The 16,071-nt window shown below is 35.2% G+C and overlaps 1 protein-coding gene and 1 long non-coding RNA gene across 2 annotated transcripts; one reads left to right on the top strand and one right to left on the bottom strand.

Moving 5' to 3' along the window:
- Window positions 1–7,997: 7,997 nt before the first annotated feature.
- LOC134307265 (uncharacterized) lies at window positions 7,998–10,060 on the top strand. Its single transcript, XR_010009795.1, has 4 exons — window positions 7,998–8,073; window positions 9,431–9,499; window positions 9,577–9,642; window positions 9,726–10,060. It is a non-coding gene; the product is annotated as an uncharacterized LOC134307265 (long non-coding RNA).
- A 309-nt stretch (window positions 10,061–10,369) lies between these two features.
- On the bottom strand, window positions 10,370–15,925 carry cdca8 (cell division cycle associated 8). The gene is made up of 11 exons (XM_062990449.1): window positions 15,821–15,925; window positions 14,555–14,655; window positions 13,469–13,597; window positions 12,945–12,982; window positions 12,669–12,744; window positions 12,528–12,583; window positions 12,074–12,153; window positions 11,881–11,976; window positions 11,138–11,267; window positions 10,928–11,014; window positions 10,370–10,832 (listed from the first exon to the last, which is right to left on the bottom strand). The coding sequence occupies exons 2-11, from the start codon at window positions 14,646–14,648 to the stop codon at window positions 10,800–10,802; spliced, it is 819 nt and encodes a 272-aa protein (XP_062846519.1). The 5' UTR covers window positions 14,649–14,655; window positions 15,821–15,925; the 3' UTR covers window positions 10,370–10,799.
- Window positions 15,926–16,071: the final 146 nt, after the last annotated feature.

Raw genomic sequence — 16,071 nt, forward strand, 5'->3', positions numbered from 1 at the left:
TCACAGTCTTTTTATTAAATGGATTTAATAAACCTCAACCATAATGATAACGAAATGTCAAAGTACACTATTTGTCCAAAAGCATGTGGACACCAAGACCATGGGCTTTTAATTTTAAGGTCATCTTTTTCTTTGTGATTTTAACAGCCCAGGATAAAGTGGTGGTAGAAAATTAAATGAAACTTTTAGTAGTTATGGGTTTGAATTCTATATTTGTTGGGCCATTAATGAACTTAGGCATTTGAATCAAACTTTGACCATTTCCTTTCACATAATATATAATAAGACCATAAATCTAACAATTAAAATGTAAACATGTTAATGTGTGAATTCTTAGCTTAGAATTTATATCACCCGTCAAAAAAATGCTAACATTAAAGAATAAAGTTAATCTAACATTTGCCTTATAACCAAATTTACCCAAGCACAACCTTTTTAATTAATTAAATACTCTGAAAACTGTGATCTTGATTAAATCTCTGTAGTTTGAAATGTTTGTTCCCCAGCCTTTAACGAAAAACTCTTCCAAGAACTGATTTTGGTTCCACATTTTTTAAACTTCTTCCTGTTATGTTCTTTATTAATTCCTTCCGTTTCACAAAGAAATAAATGAAGCCATTTCTGGATGACTTTATGATACGAACATAAAAGCTTATTGTTCAAAAATTCAGATTGTCAGCTTTCCAGTATTATACATTTAAAAATAACCAAAAAATACATCTTACCAAAACCCTCAGCTTCTAGTATGTGACGAACTGTTAGCTACATTATAAAATTGTAAAATCCTATGCAAACTTCAAAGCTACCAGAAATGTGCACTGCATTTCAAAGTCATAACTTAATTTGTTAACAGTATAGCCCAAATGTCAGATATATTTACATTTATAAATAACAAAAAAAAAAATCGACATTTTGTGGGTTTTTTATAAACTGTTTTATCTTGGACAAGGTGGCAGTGACCCTGATTTCACTGGGAAACAATGGATGCAAGACAGAAATACCAGTCCATCACAGGATGCCAGCCACCACTCCAGATGTAGCCAATCATGAATAAACTGTAACATTCCCATAATACTGCATGCTATGTATTCCACTCACTCACTTTCTTAACCGCTTATCCAATCAGAGTCGCTGGGGGAGGGGTGCTGGAGTCTATCCCAGCTTTTCAATGGGCACAAGGCACACAGTAACACCCTGGACTGCAGACACACTGCCCCGCCTGGGGATCGAACCCAGGACCTTCTTGCTGTGAGGCGATAGTGCTACCCACTGAGCCACCGTGTCACCGCTATGTATTTCAGCCTCAGTAAATACAGTAACACACAACAACTTAACTGCATGTTACCATTAGTAGATAAATGCTTTCTTGTTATCAATTTACAAACTATAAACTGGTTCTTAAAGCTCAACAACACAAAACAAATGTGTAATTAAAACACATTTAGGAATCTTTATTCTTTGGAATATCTTTACCTTTACACTGTTGACAATACATCACTGTTGGATAAAACACAGAAGTGGAAATCAAAACGGCTTTTCAACCTGAACCAAATTCTCAAAAAACAGGAAGTTAATGTTTGTTACATCTCTATTCAGTATAACTGAGCTCAGACATAAGCTGCAGTGCAACATGGCTGCTGGAGAAGGCAAAGATGTAGTTTTTACACCATTATGTCAAGGGTTTTTGAAGAAAAGAAAAGACAAAATAGTAAGCAGTTATTTTGTAGTTTTACAGACTGACTGATTAATTGTTTTGTATTATACATTATGTTGGAATTCACAGTTCGTTGAATTTAGTCATTTATCACCTGTGCTTCTGTAATGACACCATCCTTTTCCTGATTTCATCAGAAACTTAGGTGGGTTACCTACTGGTTTCAACTCCACAATACAACACTCTTATTTTACAAAAAGAAACCTGGGATCACTGTAAGTATTCATATTTAATTTATTGATATTAAAGATATTAGTTGGTAAAATTGGTCTATTGTATTGTGCTATTAGAAATCACTTCATTTTCATTTCAGTCTGATTTTAGCACAAGTTATTTTCATATATTTAGGTGATTTATTGTAGTATGTTTGAACACTTTGTGCACTGATTCTTAAAAAACAATGTTCATTTTAAAGCTTTAAATATATTAAAGATACTGCAACTTGAAACATGAAATACATGGAAATGTTAAACATACAGCTCAAAAATAACTAATAATTAACACAAAGTTAAAGCAACTTAGTAATTAATAACAATAAAGTAATCAGATTTTCTTACTCTAATGTAAGTAAGAAATACAACAATACAAGAGGAACATGAAACTGTCATGGCCACTGGTTTAGTCCGGTGTTCAAAGTGTGTGAATTTGAGAGCTTGTCATGGTGTGTATTGTTTTATTCCAAACCTTAATAATGTGTGTGTGTGTTAGTTCTACAATAGAGCATGTCAGGTGGTGCAATATAATGCCATGTAAAGTGCCCTTCACAAATATTGGCGCCCCTGGAAAACATTCACTGTGCTACTGGTCTTTCATTTGAATTTTTAACAAAAAAACATACCTTATAATTATGGCACACATAGATTTGAGAATTTTTCATAATAATAATAAAGAATATATTATTATTGATTTTTTAATGCATTTAGTGCACTCAATTTTGTCTTCCGCTGCTGAGAGATACCAGATTGCATCCGAGAAGAGCACGTAGCTGTACACGCCTCTTTCGACACGTGCACAGCCCTCCTCTTCTCGCCAATGCATTCTGCACAGGCGCCAATCAGGGTCCTTACACAGCGTATGAAGACCCACCCACACATAGTCCGGGCCCCACCCTGCAGATACTGTTACTGTTACAATTAGTATCTGCTGCAGGCACTGCCAATTATGCCCACGAGATGGCGCCCAGCCGACCAGTGGCAACACCGAGTTTTGAACTGAGGTGCTGGTGTGCAAGCAATATATCCCGCTGCGCCACCTGGGCGCTACAAAGAATATATTATATAAGGAAGTATATAATATAATACAGTATATATTATGTAAGGATATACATGTATAATTTAAGAAAAAAAGTCTATAAAGTCAATAAAGATGTGTCATTGTTTTTTTAGTTAAAGCTTAGAGGACAATATAACTTATTTGAGGTAAGGTCTGGTGTTTACTTTTTTCTTGCATATCACATTTTATATTTAGTCTGTATAGTATTTTACTACACAGTATGTAACTTACATATAAAGTTGTAGTGTACCATTTACATACACGAAAACATGAGAACATACACTACCTGGCTAAGGAAAAGTCACCTAATGGATTTAAATAAGCAAATACGCATGAGCCTTTGACTTAATAAGTACTGCATTGATTTAATATGTTACAGCTGACAACAATGCCTTTCACAGTGACTGATGCAGAGTAGCTTCTCAGTTTGTTAAACCATGTCTAAAGACCTATCCTGGATGTGGTTAAAAAAAAGTGTTTTTTGAAAGGGTCATATAATAGACCTGCAGGGGTGGCACAGTGGCTCGGTGGGTAGCACTGTCGCCTCACAGCAAAAAGGTCCTGGGTTTGATTCCCAGGTGGGGTGGTCCAAGTCCTGTCTGTGTAGAGTTTGCATGTTGTCCTCGTGTCTGTGTGGGTTTCCTACCAAAGTCCAAAGACATGCAAGTGAGGTGAATTGAAGATACAAAAATTAGAACTAATAAATCTTGTGTAACCAGTAACTATCTGTCCTGTCGTGAATATAACCAAAGTGTGCAAAACATGACATTAAAATCCTAATAAATAACTAATATAGGCCTGCAACAAGCAAAGAAAAGTAAAGAGAGGAGGCCAAAATTACAGTAATTGTGGTTAAGAACTGCCCATCGCATTATTAACACCTGAAAGAACAGTGGTCAGAAATATCTTGGATGATCAGATATCACTTAAACTAACAAAGCAGATCACTTAAAAGTTGAATCATAAAGATAAAAAAACTCATGGCTATATTAGTGAAAGTAAGAGCATTACCACATGCACAATGCGACATAAACCCAAAGGATTAGGATTAACAGTTGGCATAGGAAAGCCACTTGTTAGTGAAGCTAATTAGCAAGCAAAGCTTTAAATGTGCAGACAGGACGACAATGCCAAGTAAAAATGTGTGGTGAAAATGATTTCTCATGCTCACTGACCTTACCCCAATAATAAGTCCTTGGCATGGTGCTGGAGAAGACTTTACAGAGTAGTTTCACTCTCGAGTTGTCAATACAAGATTATGGCCAATAATAATGCAACTCTGGATTAAATAATAATAATAATAATAATAATAATAATAATAATGCAACTCTGGATTAAATAGTAATAATAATAATAATAATAATAATAATAATAATAATAATAATAATGCAAATCTGGATTAAATAATAATAATAATAATAATAATAATAATAATAATAATAATAATAATAATAATGCAACTCTGGATTAAATAATAATAATAATAATAATGCAACTCTGGATTAAATAATAATAATAATCATAATAATAATGCAACTCTGGATTAAATAATAATAATAATAATAATAATAATAATAATAATAATAATAATAATAATGCAACTCTGGATTAAATGCAACTCTGGATTAAATAATAATAATAATAATGCAACTCTGGATTAAATAATAATAATAATAATAATAATGCAACTCTGGATTAAATAATAATAATAATAATAATAATAATGCAACTCTGGATTAAATAATAATAATAATAATGCAACTCTGGATCTATTGTGAAGTTTTTGAAACAAGGCCATAGTAAATGTGCACCATAATCAAAGCTAAAGGCAGTTCAGCTAAATGTTAGTGTGACTTTTTTTTGCCAGGCTGTGTATCTTGTTTTGTTAAATATATGGCTTAGTAAGAGTTTGACTGATTGATTTTTTTATTTTTCAGATTGAATCTGTGAATGAGATAATGAGAACTAACAACAAGCTTTATCTGTTTGAGATTACACTTAAAAATGGGAAGAAGAAAGTTCTGGTGAGTTCCTGTGGTGCTTTTTACTGTGTACTTTAAGCCAGTTTGAGGATGTAAAAACCCTCAATTATCTATATATTAAGCTGAAACTGATAGAATTGTACTGTATCTATTCATCTTTAATTTACATTTAATAAAACTTTCTAAAATTTGCATTGAACATATTTTTAAATAATTAAATAAATAAAAATTAGATGAACAAAAATATTTGTACCCTTAATTTTTATAGCCTATCATTTGGAAGACTTTAATGGACTTTAATCTAGCATTTTGTGTAATTCTAAATGAGATTTCTTCACCTCTCTGTGGGTAGATTGGCCCACTCTTTTTGTCCCAAACTGTGTCAGCTTTACAAGTTTGAAGGGCTTCATCTTTCTACTGCAACTTTGAGCTACTTTTGCAAACGTCTAATTGGATTCAGATAAGGACTCATAACAGGACGGTCACTTCAGCAGGTCCAATGCTTGGCACTCATGTGGTGCAGCAATCTCATGCTCTAGATCCAAGTGTGCTATAGACTAGCTAGGCACCCACACAAACTTGATTGGTTGTGTTTGATGGAAGAATGGTCAATGCTGCTGCAGCTATGGCCTTTGTTGACTGGTCGATGTACCAGACTACCTGAGAGTTGTGTGTAAATCTCTTTATGGAATACTGCTTTATGTGTGACTTTGGTAGTGCTGAGCAACACACATCCCATTTAACAGGTGAGCAATAGCCAACTGCTTCTTTTTTACCTGCATGCAGATTCATATGGAGATCTGAATCACATACAGAGTCATGCACCAATCTCTAATTGTTAAGCAAACAGAGGGTTGTAACTGCAGCAGTCATGAGGAATACCCTGTCCCACCCTTAGACGAACCAATCATTGTCCGTATAGATCATGAGTGAGCTTGAATAAATGGTAAAGTGCAAATATTATGTTTTTAAAGGGGCACTGGAGTGGAGCAGCATTAAACCGTCCTAACCTACTACCCTTGAAAATGATAATAACGTTTAGAAATGTTACAGGCAGCAGAAACAGCAGATCTTAGACATCACTGGATTTGCCAGCTGTTGAAAGCCCTGAAACATCATGCCTCGAACACTACTGAGCCTGCCTCTTATTGGTAATGCTATTCACACACCACAGTTCATACCCATACCAATTGCAATCAGAAATAGTACCTCCTCATCTCAAAAGGTATTCTATGATGTGGATAGAACTGAATAAAAATATACAACAAGAAGTCTCAGTAAACAGAGAGCTTATTTATTGACACAACAAAGCAATTTGATAGGTTGGCATAATTTCGAGACTAAGTGAAAAACATCAGTTCTATTGACAAACGTCAATAAGCCCTATTATTTAACCCTCAGTTTAAGTACTTGGTGGAACATCTTTTTGCTTTAATAACCTCTAATAAGTGATTTTGCTAACAAGTGCTAACAAGCTGCTGACACCTCTTGGTGAAGCTTCTCCCATTCTTCTCATGCAAAATCTTCTTAAAGCCATTGCCCTCTTGGTATAATGACATATTCTCCTCTCTCAGCTTTTGTCACAGCTCCTTAGTTTTCACCATGGTTGCACCACAGCTTGAACATCTCTATGTGCTGTTTGCATAACAATTTATAGGCGCAAAGCCAATTAAGGGTTGGTATTGATCACAATGGTTTAATCATGTTGTAGCCCAACTTTTGGTTATACAGACTAGCGGTAGGTTTTTGTATAATGTGGGTGTTTCATTATTGTGACATGCCAGTATTAACAAAATATCCTCTTACAGAATTCATTGTCTTTGTTCATTTGCTGTATCGTTCAACCAATAAAAATTAGTTCTCCATTTCTGATTGGAACTGTAGTACAATTGTCAATATGTTGGTTACTTCAAAATTTACAGACAAAACAAGTTCCTGTGTTTTTAATTCAAACATTTATTCAGCACCCTGAAAACAACTTTATCTCACACCCCATTTTGACATTTCTATTAGTTTGGCAATGTAGATTTTGAAACAGATACTTATCTTATTATAAACAACCAAGAAAGCAAAATCTATGAGGGATCTTCAAAAAGTTTCTGCACTTTTATATTTTCGTTGGAGTAGTATTGGTCGTGTCTGAGAAGCTGAGAGAGAGCTTAAAGTCCAGGTTTAGCACCGTCTGATTTCCACCTTTTGAACCGCTCAAAGAAGCTTTAAGGGGTAGAAGATTTTCATGTGCATCAGTGGCTATGCGCTCAACCAAAAATGTTTTTTGCTGATGGCATTAATAAGTTGGTATGACGCTGGGAAAAATGCATTGGAAGGTGACTGTAGAAAAGTGATGTCATTTGTTTTTAAAATTCTTAATAAATAGAGTTTTTAAAAGTGTGGAAACTTTTTGAAGAATCCTTGTTTATCTATATATTTTTTAAAGTGAACAATTTATTTAAAAAAATATTGGTTAAGACAGTTTTGGCACTTATCACATAGTGTTGTTCATTTCTGTATAAGCTGCGGTTAATTCTGTGTGATGAACTAATATAATTAATACAATGCACACTGTTCCATGTGTTTATGTATTCAGGAAGGTTGCGCCAGATCACATGCGGAGAACTCAGTCCAGTATTTGCCTCTTGAACTGCGACAGTAGCTCAACCCCAGCAGGGAGTGGTTCGCTGGTTAGGAGGTCTCACTTCATCATGCCTCAATCCAGTCAGTGTACTACCAGAATGCGCTCTGATCCTCTTACATGTAATGCAAATCTACACACAAATGTTCTGTTCAGTATGCTGTTCCATAACTGCTAACTGTCAGTTATACCAGTACGATTTCATTATTGGTCTTAAAAAAAGAACTGTGGGACAATTAAAACATAAAATATAGAATGTATTTTCTTAAGTGTTTTAGACCTTAAAATAAATGTTGTTTTGTTCTTGTCTAAATTGAGTATGCACCATTGTTACTATTCATTTCTTTCCTATTTCATGTCTTTAGATGTGGGTGACACTGATGATAGCAGTCACGACACAGGAGATGAACTAGAGCAGACAACAGAAGTGATCGAACTTGAGAATGATTATGACATCCTACCATGTCCCAAAGGTTAGTGCCATCATCCATACTTCTTACTATAGCTAACAGATTACAGTGCTGTGGAAAAAGTATTTTTCCTGTATTTTCCATTTTGTAAATGTTTCAGATCTTCTAACTAATTTTAAGATAAACACAACATGAGTAAACACACAATGCAGCTTTTAAATGATCATTCCATTTTTTATTACCCATGTGAAAAGAAATTACCCCCATACCTAATAACTGGCTGTGCCAATCTTGGCAGTAACAATTGCAATCAAATGTTGGCTATAACATGCAATGACTCTTTTACATCACTGTAGAGGAATTTTGGCCCACTCTTTGCAGAAGTGTAAGAAACTGATGGAAATGAAAAGAAAAAAGGATAGTTTTGTTGAACTTGCCTCAGTATCTTAATATGATTCAGGACTTTGACCTTATGTTTTGATTCAGAGGTGGACATGCTTGTTTTCTTTGCATAACTGTCCTGCTGGAAAACCCAAATGTATTTGAACATTACAAACTGACGTGTAGACATTCTCCTTCAGGACTTTCTTTTTTTCTGGATTTTTCCCAATAATTCATTCATTTGTTCATTCACTGTCTGTTTACGATTGCTCTATCCTGGTCAGGGTCACAGTGTGTGTTCATTGGGTGAAAGGCAAGGGACACCCCGGGACACACAAATTTCCATTCCATCACAGAGTACACATACAAACAAACACATTCTCATACACACTCACACCTAGGGCGAGTTTTAGTAGCTCCAACTGACCTGAGCTTCCTTTGTTGTGTCCTTCTGTGAACACCATACTTGTTCAGTGTTTTTTCAAAAGTGGACACACAAACATAGGTTTTTCAGTTTGTAGTGTCTTCAGCTACTACCTTTTAATTCTTTCTCACCTCTTTTAAGATTGCCCATTGTACTCTTGAAATTATCTTAACAGGACACTCACTCCTAAGAAGATTCACATCACATCTTAAATTGCAAAACACAATTTAATCACAGATTTGTTTGCGTTCCTTAATTTAATAAATGTTGAGTACTCTGACCATATAAATATTTTTTTCAATTGGTCTGGAGTCAGGGATTTTGCTCTATATACCAAGTTTATATTTACATTTTCGGCATTTAGCAGACAGTTGTATCCAAAGTGACTTACAATACTGTGACAGTATACTGTATAAGCAATTGAGGGTTAGGGCCCAACACTGGCAACCTGGCATGAACCAGCGACCTTTCAATTACTAGTCCATCAATTACTCATTTTAAATGGTGTTTCTGTTACTTTGTTTACCACCTGGTAGAAAATACCATTAATCTTGTTTGACAGCACTATGTAACTAGAATGAATTTAACACCATTTCTGTACATCTGTATTTGCAGCCTTGAATTATGAAGAGGCCATTTACGATACCCCTCTGTCCAACCAGAAAGCCAGTGAGAGACGGCATGGTATGTGTTCACCTTGTCAGTCATTCATGATTCACTGTCATTCACTTATTTACAATCTCTATTGGTTTCTCTTTCAGAAATGACTGAAAGCATTTATGATGTTCCAAGGTGTGCATTTACACAAACATCTAATTCAGTGACTGGTAAGTGTGCATTATTACTGTATAATCAAAGACCTGTGTAACACAGTGTGGTTTGTGATATTTGATTTGCACTGATTTTGTAGATACCCCCTGTGCTGAAGAGAGGGCTGAGATTGCTGGTTTGCTGGGTGACATGGTGTCATGTTTGGGAGGAAACACTGCAGAATGGGTTAGGGCTGCATCAAAAGCTGTACGCCAACCTCATCTATAAGATTTTTCCACACTGCTTCATGTGGAGTAGTCTGTGTTTAACTTAACATTTTTAAGGAAAATGTGATTTAACTGGCACTGTCATACACTATATAGTCAATTATACATTTACTCAGAAATATTCTACAACTCCACCCCCAATAAAGGATTCCTAATGCTAACTCCCCTTACCTCTCAAATGAACATTGTAATAGAGTAGAAGTATATTTTGATTTCAGTTTTTGCCAAAATAAAATTCAAAAATGTTGAGGCACAATATTGTTAAAGCATTGGTCCTATTTATGAGCGTGACTGGAATGAATTCTACAACCACCTTAGCACTTTTAAAAGAATATTACACATTTATGATCAACTCTAAAACTGTGACATACAGGAGCTATTAAGAGTGGTACCCTAACCAGGGTGTGTTCCTGCCTAGGTTCCACTGTTTGATTAGTGCAGGACCCCCTTTAACACTGACCACAGTAAAGCAGGTAAAAAAATAAATGAATAAAAGACAAGTTAAACAAGGTTGCTTTGACAAGGTTGTTTACTCAGCATTCAGAAAAATATCCTAAATTTCTTTTGTTTTGAACATTAATTGCAGCTGTTCATAAAGCAGCACTGTTACAATTCAAGTTCAGGGGGATAAACACCAAGATAGTCTGCACTTATGCTATTGGTATTTAAACAACAGCAGGATATATACAGTTCTTATTTTAGCTAAATGAGCTGAGCTGGTACACTAAAAGCAACATCTGGTAATCAACTTGTGTTGTATTTACAAAACAAAAGCATAATGAGAACTACTGTACATTCTCTAAATAAAATTATGTACAGTGTAAAATCCATTTGACATTAACAAAACAGGCAGACAACATAGAACAGGTTTAAAAACAACAAATGTCAATTAGAATAAGAGGCATTTAAAAACCAGGGTGATGAGAAAGTAGATCAATGAAATCAGGTCACTTTGTTCCACAAATAGTAGTGAGTCGGCTCTGTGGAGTAAAGATATGTTTAACCACGAGATAAATGTATTATGAATTAATGCTTTCATTTTGGGGGGGATGGGAGATTATAATGTCAGACATACCTGTAGTTGTCTGATAGAGCGCATGGCCTTCTCGTCCAGCTGACTCAAATCAACAGAATCCATCTCACTGGCCAGCAGCTGAATACACTAAAAACAAAAGCACCCAAATAAGTACACAAGGCCTTTACTTCCTTTGCTTTTTATTCACAGATTAGTACCTCTTGTATTTCTCATAAAGAAGCTACATCACATTAACAGAGCAGCACTAACCTCTCCGTTACCCAGAGGCACATTAATGATGATGTCCTCTGCACCTCCAGCGATAGGAGAGCCGTTCACAGAGATGCTGTATACCTTTTCTCTGTGACGAGGAACTCGCACCGCAGGAGTCTTGGGCAACCTGACAAAAGAGCAGAGTTATTAACAATGTCACAATTTTTTAAGAATTCTACTTACGCATTTTTCTCACAATCCTTCCTTTTACTTGCATCCAATTACCCAGCTGCATCTCTACTGCCGCATACTGGACCAAGAAGGGCTAATCCGAACACAAGCCCCCTCTTAAAGGTGCAGGTTCACACAGAGATCAGTATCTCATACTGAAAGTCATGCACTGATCTCCATTATTCCCAGTCTCTGTGATGGACAAACGCACAGCAGACACGTGACTGTCTAATAGCAGGGGCAATGAGCATCCAGCCACAAACAGCTGTAGAATAGCCTGGAGCTCAAACATGAAGTACAGAATAGAGGCCAAGTTGTTATTGGACCAATTTCCCATCATAATCTAATTCATGTCTGCCTGCTTGAACCCCCACACTGTCCAAGGAGAGCTGAAACTTCGACAAATCAGTTTACCTGCTGGTGGTGGGGTCATACTAAGGGCTGTGTTTTGTACAGGGAGCAACGCTATGCCCAATGGAAAAGAACCACAACTAGTGCAGGCACCTTGACCAGACAGCAAATCTTGGTAGAAAAATGTTGGACCAAAATCATGAAAAATCTGTACTCACCTGGAATCAAAGCGAGGTGTAATAAGTGGAGTGAGGCCTATGACAGAGGAATCCAAGAAACTTCTGGCTGGGGTGACCAAGGGCTTCCTAGTGGATCTTAAAATAAAACAAACCAAAGATTGTGTTAACCAAATACATATACAACATATAACCATATACAAAACTAAATAATATGCTTAGGTACATAACCTACTTTCTAATAGTGCTATTCTGCTTGCTCACAGACAGAGCTCTGGCCTTCTTTGAAGTTGTTGGTGCTTTCTTAGGTCTTCCCTGTTGTGTGTAATAAAAAAATAAAATAAAAAAACACATCAGAAACATAATGCTTTCTGCAGCACAATCTGCAGCACAGCAAAGCATTTTCTTTCTGCATTCCATTTAATTTATATAAAGACAGGTAACTTCTTTTGCAATGATTTATGAAAGCAAAATGTAACTAATTTCCTGAATTCTATGCAAATAAGGAGCAAGTGTAACCATGGGACAACCAATGAAATTATTAATTCCAAAGTTGTGTTTTACATAGATAGTCATTTTATCAGAGCAGTAAGCATTTTTTCTTTACTACAGTATCAATATATGTTAAAGATCCATCTCTTAACAGATCTGATGTTTCCAAATTTAATGTTAAATATTTTTAGACCAACCTTTTTCTTAGGTGCCACATTCTCTTCATCTTCAGAGTTGGAACTGTTCTTTGAAGCTACAAACATACAAAAAGAAAGCAAATTATATTAAACTCACCATTATGAGCAGAACTGCAAAACAGAAAATAATAAAATAATTACCTTTTTTGGCAGATTTTGGGAGAATTGTATGTTCCTGTGCTATGGTGAGCTCCACCTGTGCAGTATCTTCTTTTTGCTGCATATGATAAAAATTAAGAAGAAAAAAAAAAAAAAAATGATTGGAAAGCCTCCAATCAAACTAAATGACATTCTTGTGATAAGACACATCATAATCTTAATAATCTTAAATTGCTTCAGTTATTGGAAGATTTGTCTAAAACATACTTTGTTGTACAAGCCCAGTTTTAAAGCAATGATAAACAATTGAGAACTTGCCTTTATTTCATTCACTGGTGTTTCTTGCTTTTCAGAACCTAATAAGATAAAGGAAACATCTTAATTTCTTATTAATTATATTTTATTCATATATATTTTAACAGATATAACAATACAGGGTTATGTATAACAATGCAATTAGACTACTACTCCAGTGCAGCACTTTTTTAAAAAGTGCAGTAAGTAAATAAACTGACAGACAGCAGGGGTGGAATTTATCAAGTATACATTTTAATTACTACAGTGTCATAAATAAACAGTATAAATATAAATAAATAGAACAAATATATTGTGCATGTCTACACCATAAATGAAAATATTTTAAGAATGGACAATTATCACGGCTTTATTCAAAATTAAAGTTATTTTTGCAGTTACTAAACATAGTTTATGACAGTTTATAAATTGAAAAAATGTACAATTAAATAAAAAAAAAAACATCATAAAGGTATAAAACATTGTTGCGTATGCCAGAACCAAAATTATGTAGATGAAGATGTGGAACTGTGTAAATATAGACATACCACAATATTGCATCCAGTTCATTTGTCGCACAGCCATGGGAAGCTTGATCAGGGCCATGTTATACAGGTTGTCTGCATCTTTCAGAAGGTTGTTGGTCTTCTCCTTTAACCTCTCAACTATTGTACAAACTGTGTGCAAGATAAACAGGTTTAAAGTTGGGAGGAAATAGATCACTGCTGGTTAGATAAGTGCTAAATTGAAAGATGAAACTGCTCATTATGGGTCTAGCATATAATTCCTGTAAAGCTGCTTTGTGATAAATCATGTGTATACAAGAACCAAAACAGTTAAATTAGAAAAGACCAAATAAACAAAATTGTGCAAAACGTATTCATGCTGTATATTATCTAGGATTTGCATATAAGAACATTTAAAAAGACATACTGATGAACTATAATTTTAGTATGTATATGTTTAGCAAATAACAACATGACAGCTTGTGGCTGTAATGATATTGCACTGGTTTACTGCTAGAAAGCATTACTGACATTTCTTAGAATCCTTTACGCTGCTTTGTTTATCCACAAGTTTGCTGTACTGTTTTTTTTTTTAAAGTATTTGGCCAAGATGTTTGAGTTTTTCGGGAATTTCTGCCTATTCTGTCTATAGATCATTTGTGAGCTCATGCACTGATGTTGAATGAGAAGGTCATGAGCATAATCAACAATTCTATACATCCCAAATGTGTTAATTTATGTTGAGGTCAAAGCTCTGTGCAGACCACTGTGGTATCTTTATATTAAGACATGGTTTGATTACTTTAGTGTAAAGAGGCATTTTCACTCAGGAACTGAAAAAGGCCGTTCTTGCTGCCGGAAAGTTGGCCCACAAACTTTTGTATGTTTGGTCTTTAAATCATCTTTATATGGCTTTTATGTACAAGAAGGTACAACCTGCTAAATTTCATGTAAAAGGTCCAAAGCTGGACAATACTTATAAAAGTAATCCAATATTTACTTAGTGTTTTGTCAACTGGGCAAGTAAAAGTAAAAATCTGATCATTCCAGGAACATCATCTACCTGTCCCAGGCACCTAGGGCAGCTTTGGTTGATGAGGTGGTCAAGTGGAACGTAAATTTTCTTACCTTCATCATCAAAGTCAAGAAGAAAGGCTTCCAGTTTTGGCATCTTGGGATTCTTTTTGGTTTTGGCATTTGTGGTTCGTTTTCTGGGAGCCATGGTAATCCTGTAAGAAAACCTGATCAATTAAACACTGACCGCTAACTACCAAGCACTTAAGTTTTAAAGATTTAACATGTGTCCCGTAAATCATTATGAATGCCATAAGATAAACTTTTACCATTTCTCTCAGTAATTTCAAATTCACCTGAAATTGGACCCATCTCAATATTTGCATAAAAAAAATGATACCTTTAATTTATGGAAAAGAAGACAGGAACGACGAAGACATCGATTCAATAGATGCGTCCACCTAGCCAACATTTGTCTCACTCATAGAAAATCCTGAGGAATGCCATGTTGTGGATTTTACCCTTAGTTTTAATTAGTGCTTCTATAACTGTGTTTAAATCTGCAGTCATGAAGCATTTTTGCCCAATCACTTGAATGAAAAACTTTAATTCTACCTTGCAGCACCCAACTGGTCAATTTGCAGTTCCTGACCATCCTAAAGAAATACTTTAGAATGAGCCGGTAACTGGCTCAGGCTTTATGGCTACACTGGCACAAGCACTATTATACAGTATTATATTATAATACTATATAAATATAGGTAATTATATAATATTAACTATTAAACAAATTACCATTTTACATGAGTCTGCAAGAAGGAGTTATGAATCATGTGGCTTGGTGCCAATATAACCAAACATTGACATGTTTGGTCAACTCGTATTTAATTAATATAAAGTTTAGCTATAATGGTCAACTGTATAATAATTGTGACTGTACAGAACACATTGACTATGTTGACACACATCATTGTCAGGAGTCAAGCTGTGGTACATTTGTAAGTCTATGTTAAATACAAGTCTGTTTCAAAAAGCGAAACTGGTCGTGTTTAAGGCCTCAACGATTACATTTCAGGCAGCTACCTAACAGCCGGTTAGCTTTACACACCCCGGTTTTTTAATCCGCTTTCTTAACAACACTCCAAATGTTACATAAACACGAGTATTACAACGAATCTAACTCAACATGTCTATAGTATTTAGATCGGGTTAAAACAATCGCATGTAGCTGTAGATCTATTGCATTATCCACATCAGATTCGTTGTTTCAGGCCTGCGTTCAATTCTATACAGTGAAAACGTTAGATCTGTAGGTGCACATTTACTTAATACAGGTTATAGTAGTGGAACAGTTATATATATTATTAGACGTTTTATTACCTGATTAGATTCGTTAGTAAATGCCTTTAGTTTTTATCTTCTTTTTTCCTGCTGATCTTGTTGCCACTCGCGACTCAAAAACAGCCACAGCGGTCTCAGACTTTTCAAATTCAGTCACAAAAAGTCTTAACCAATGAACAAGCAGAAAGAGATGTGACGTCATTCTCACCAAAGCTTCACCACAGTTCATTCGTCGCTTTTAGGACAACAGGCTAGACTGACCAATACCTGCAGAGCTTATTGGACGAGCT

The sequence above is a fragment of the Trichomycterus rosablanca genome, chromosome 2 (genome assembly GCF_030014385.1).
Source record: "Trichomycterus rosablanca isolate fTriRos1 chromosome 2, fTriRos1.hap1, whole genome shotgun sequence".
Classification (NCBI taxonomy): domain Eukaryota; kingdom Metazoa; phylum Chordata; class Actinopteri; order Siluriformes; family Trichomycteridae; genus Trichomycterus; species Trichomycterus rosablanca.

Excerpts from the sequence above, each read along its gene's own strand:
- cdca8 (XM_062990449.1), bottom strand. The coding sequence starts at position 14,648 with ATGGCTCCCAGAAAACGAACCACAAATGCCAAAACCAAAAAGAATCCC. Across the intron at positions 11,977-12,073 it reads CAGAATAGCACTATTAGAAA|ATCCACTAGGAAGCCCTTGG; the intron begins GTAGGTTATGTA and ends TTTTATTTTAAG. Across the intron at positions 10,833-10,927 it reads GCTCTATCAGACAACTACAG|AGCCGACTCACTACTATTTG; the intron begins GTATGTCTGACA and ends TTTACTCCACAG.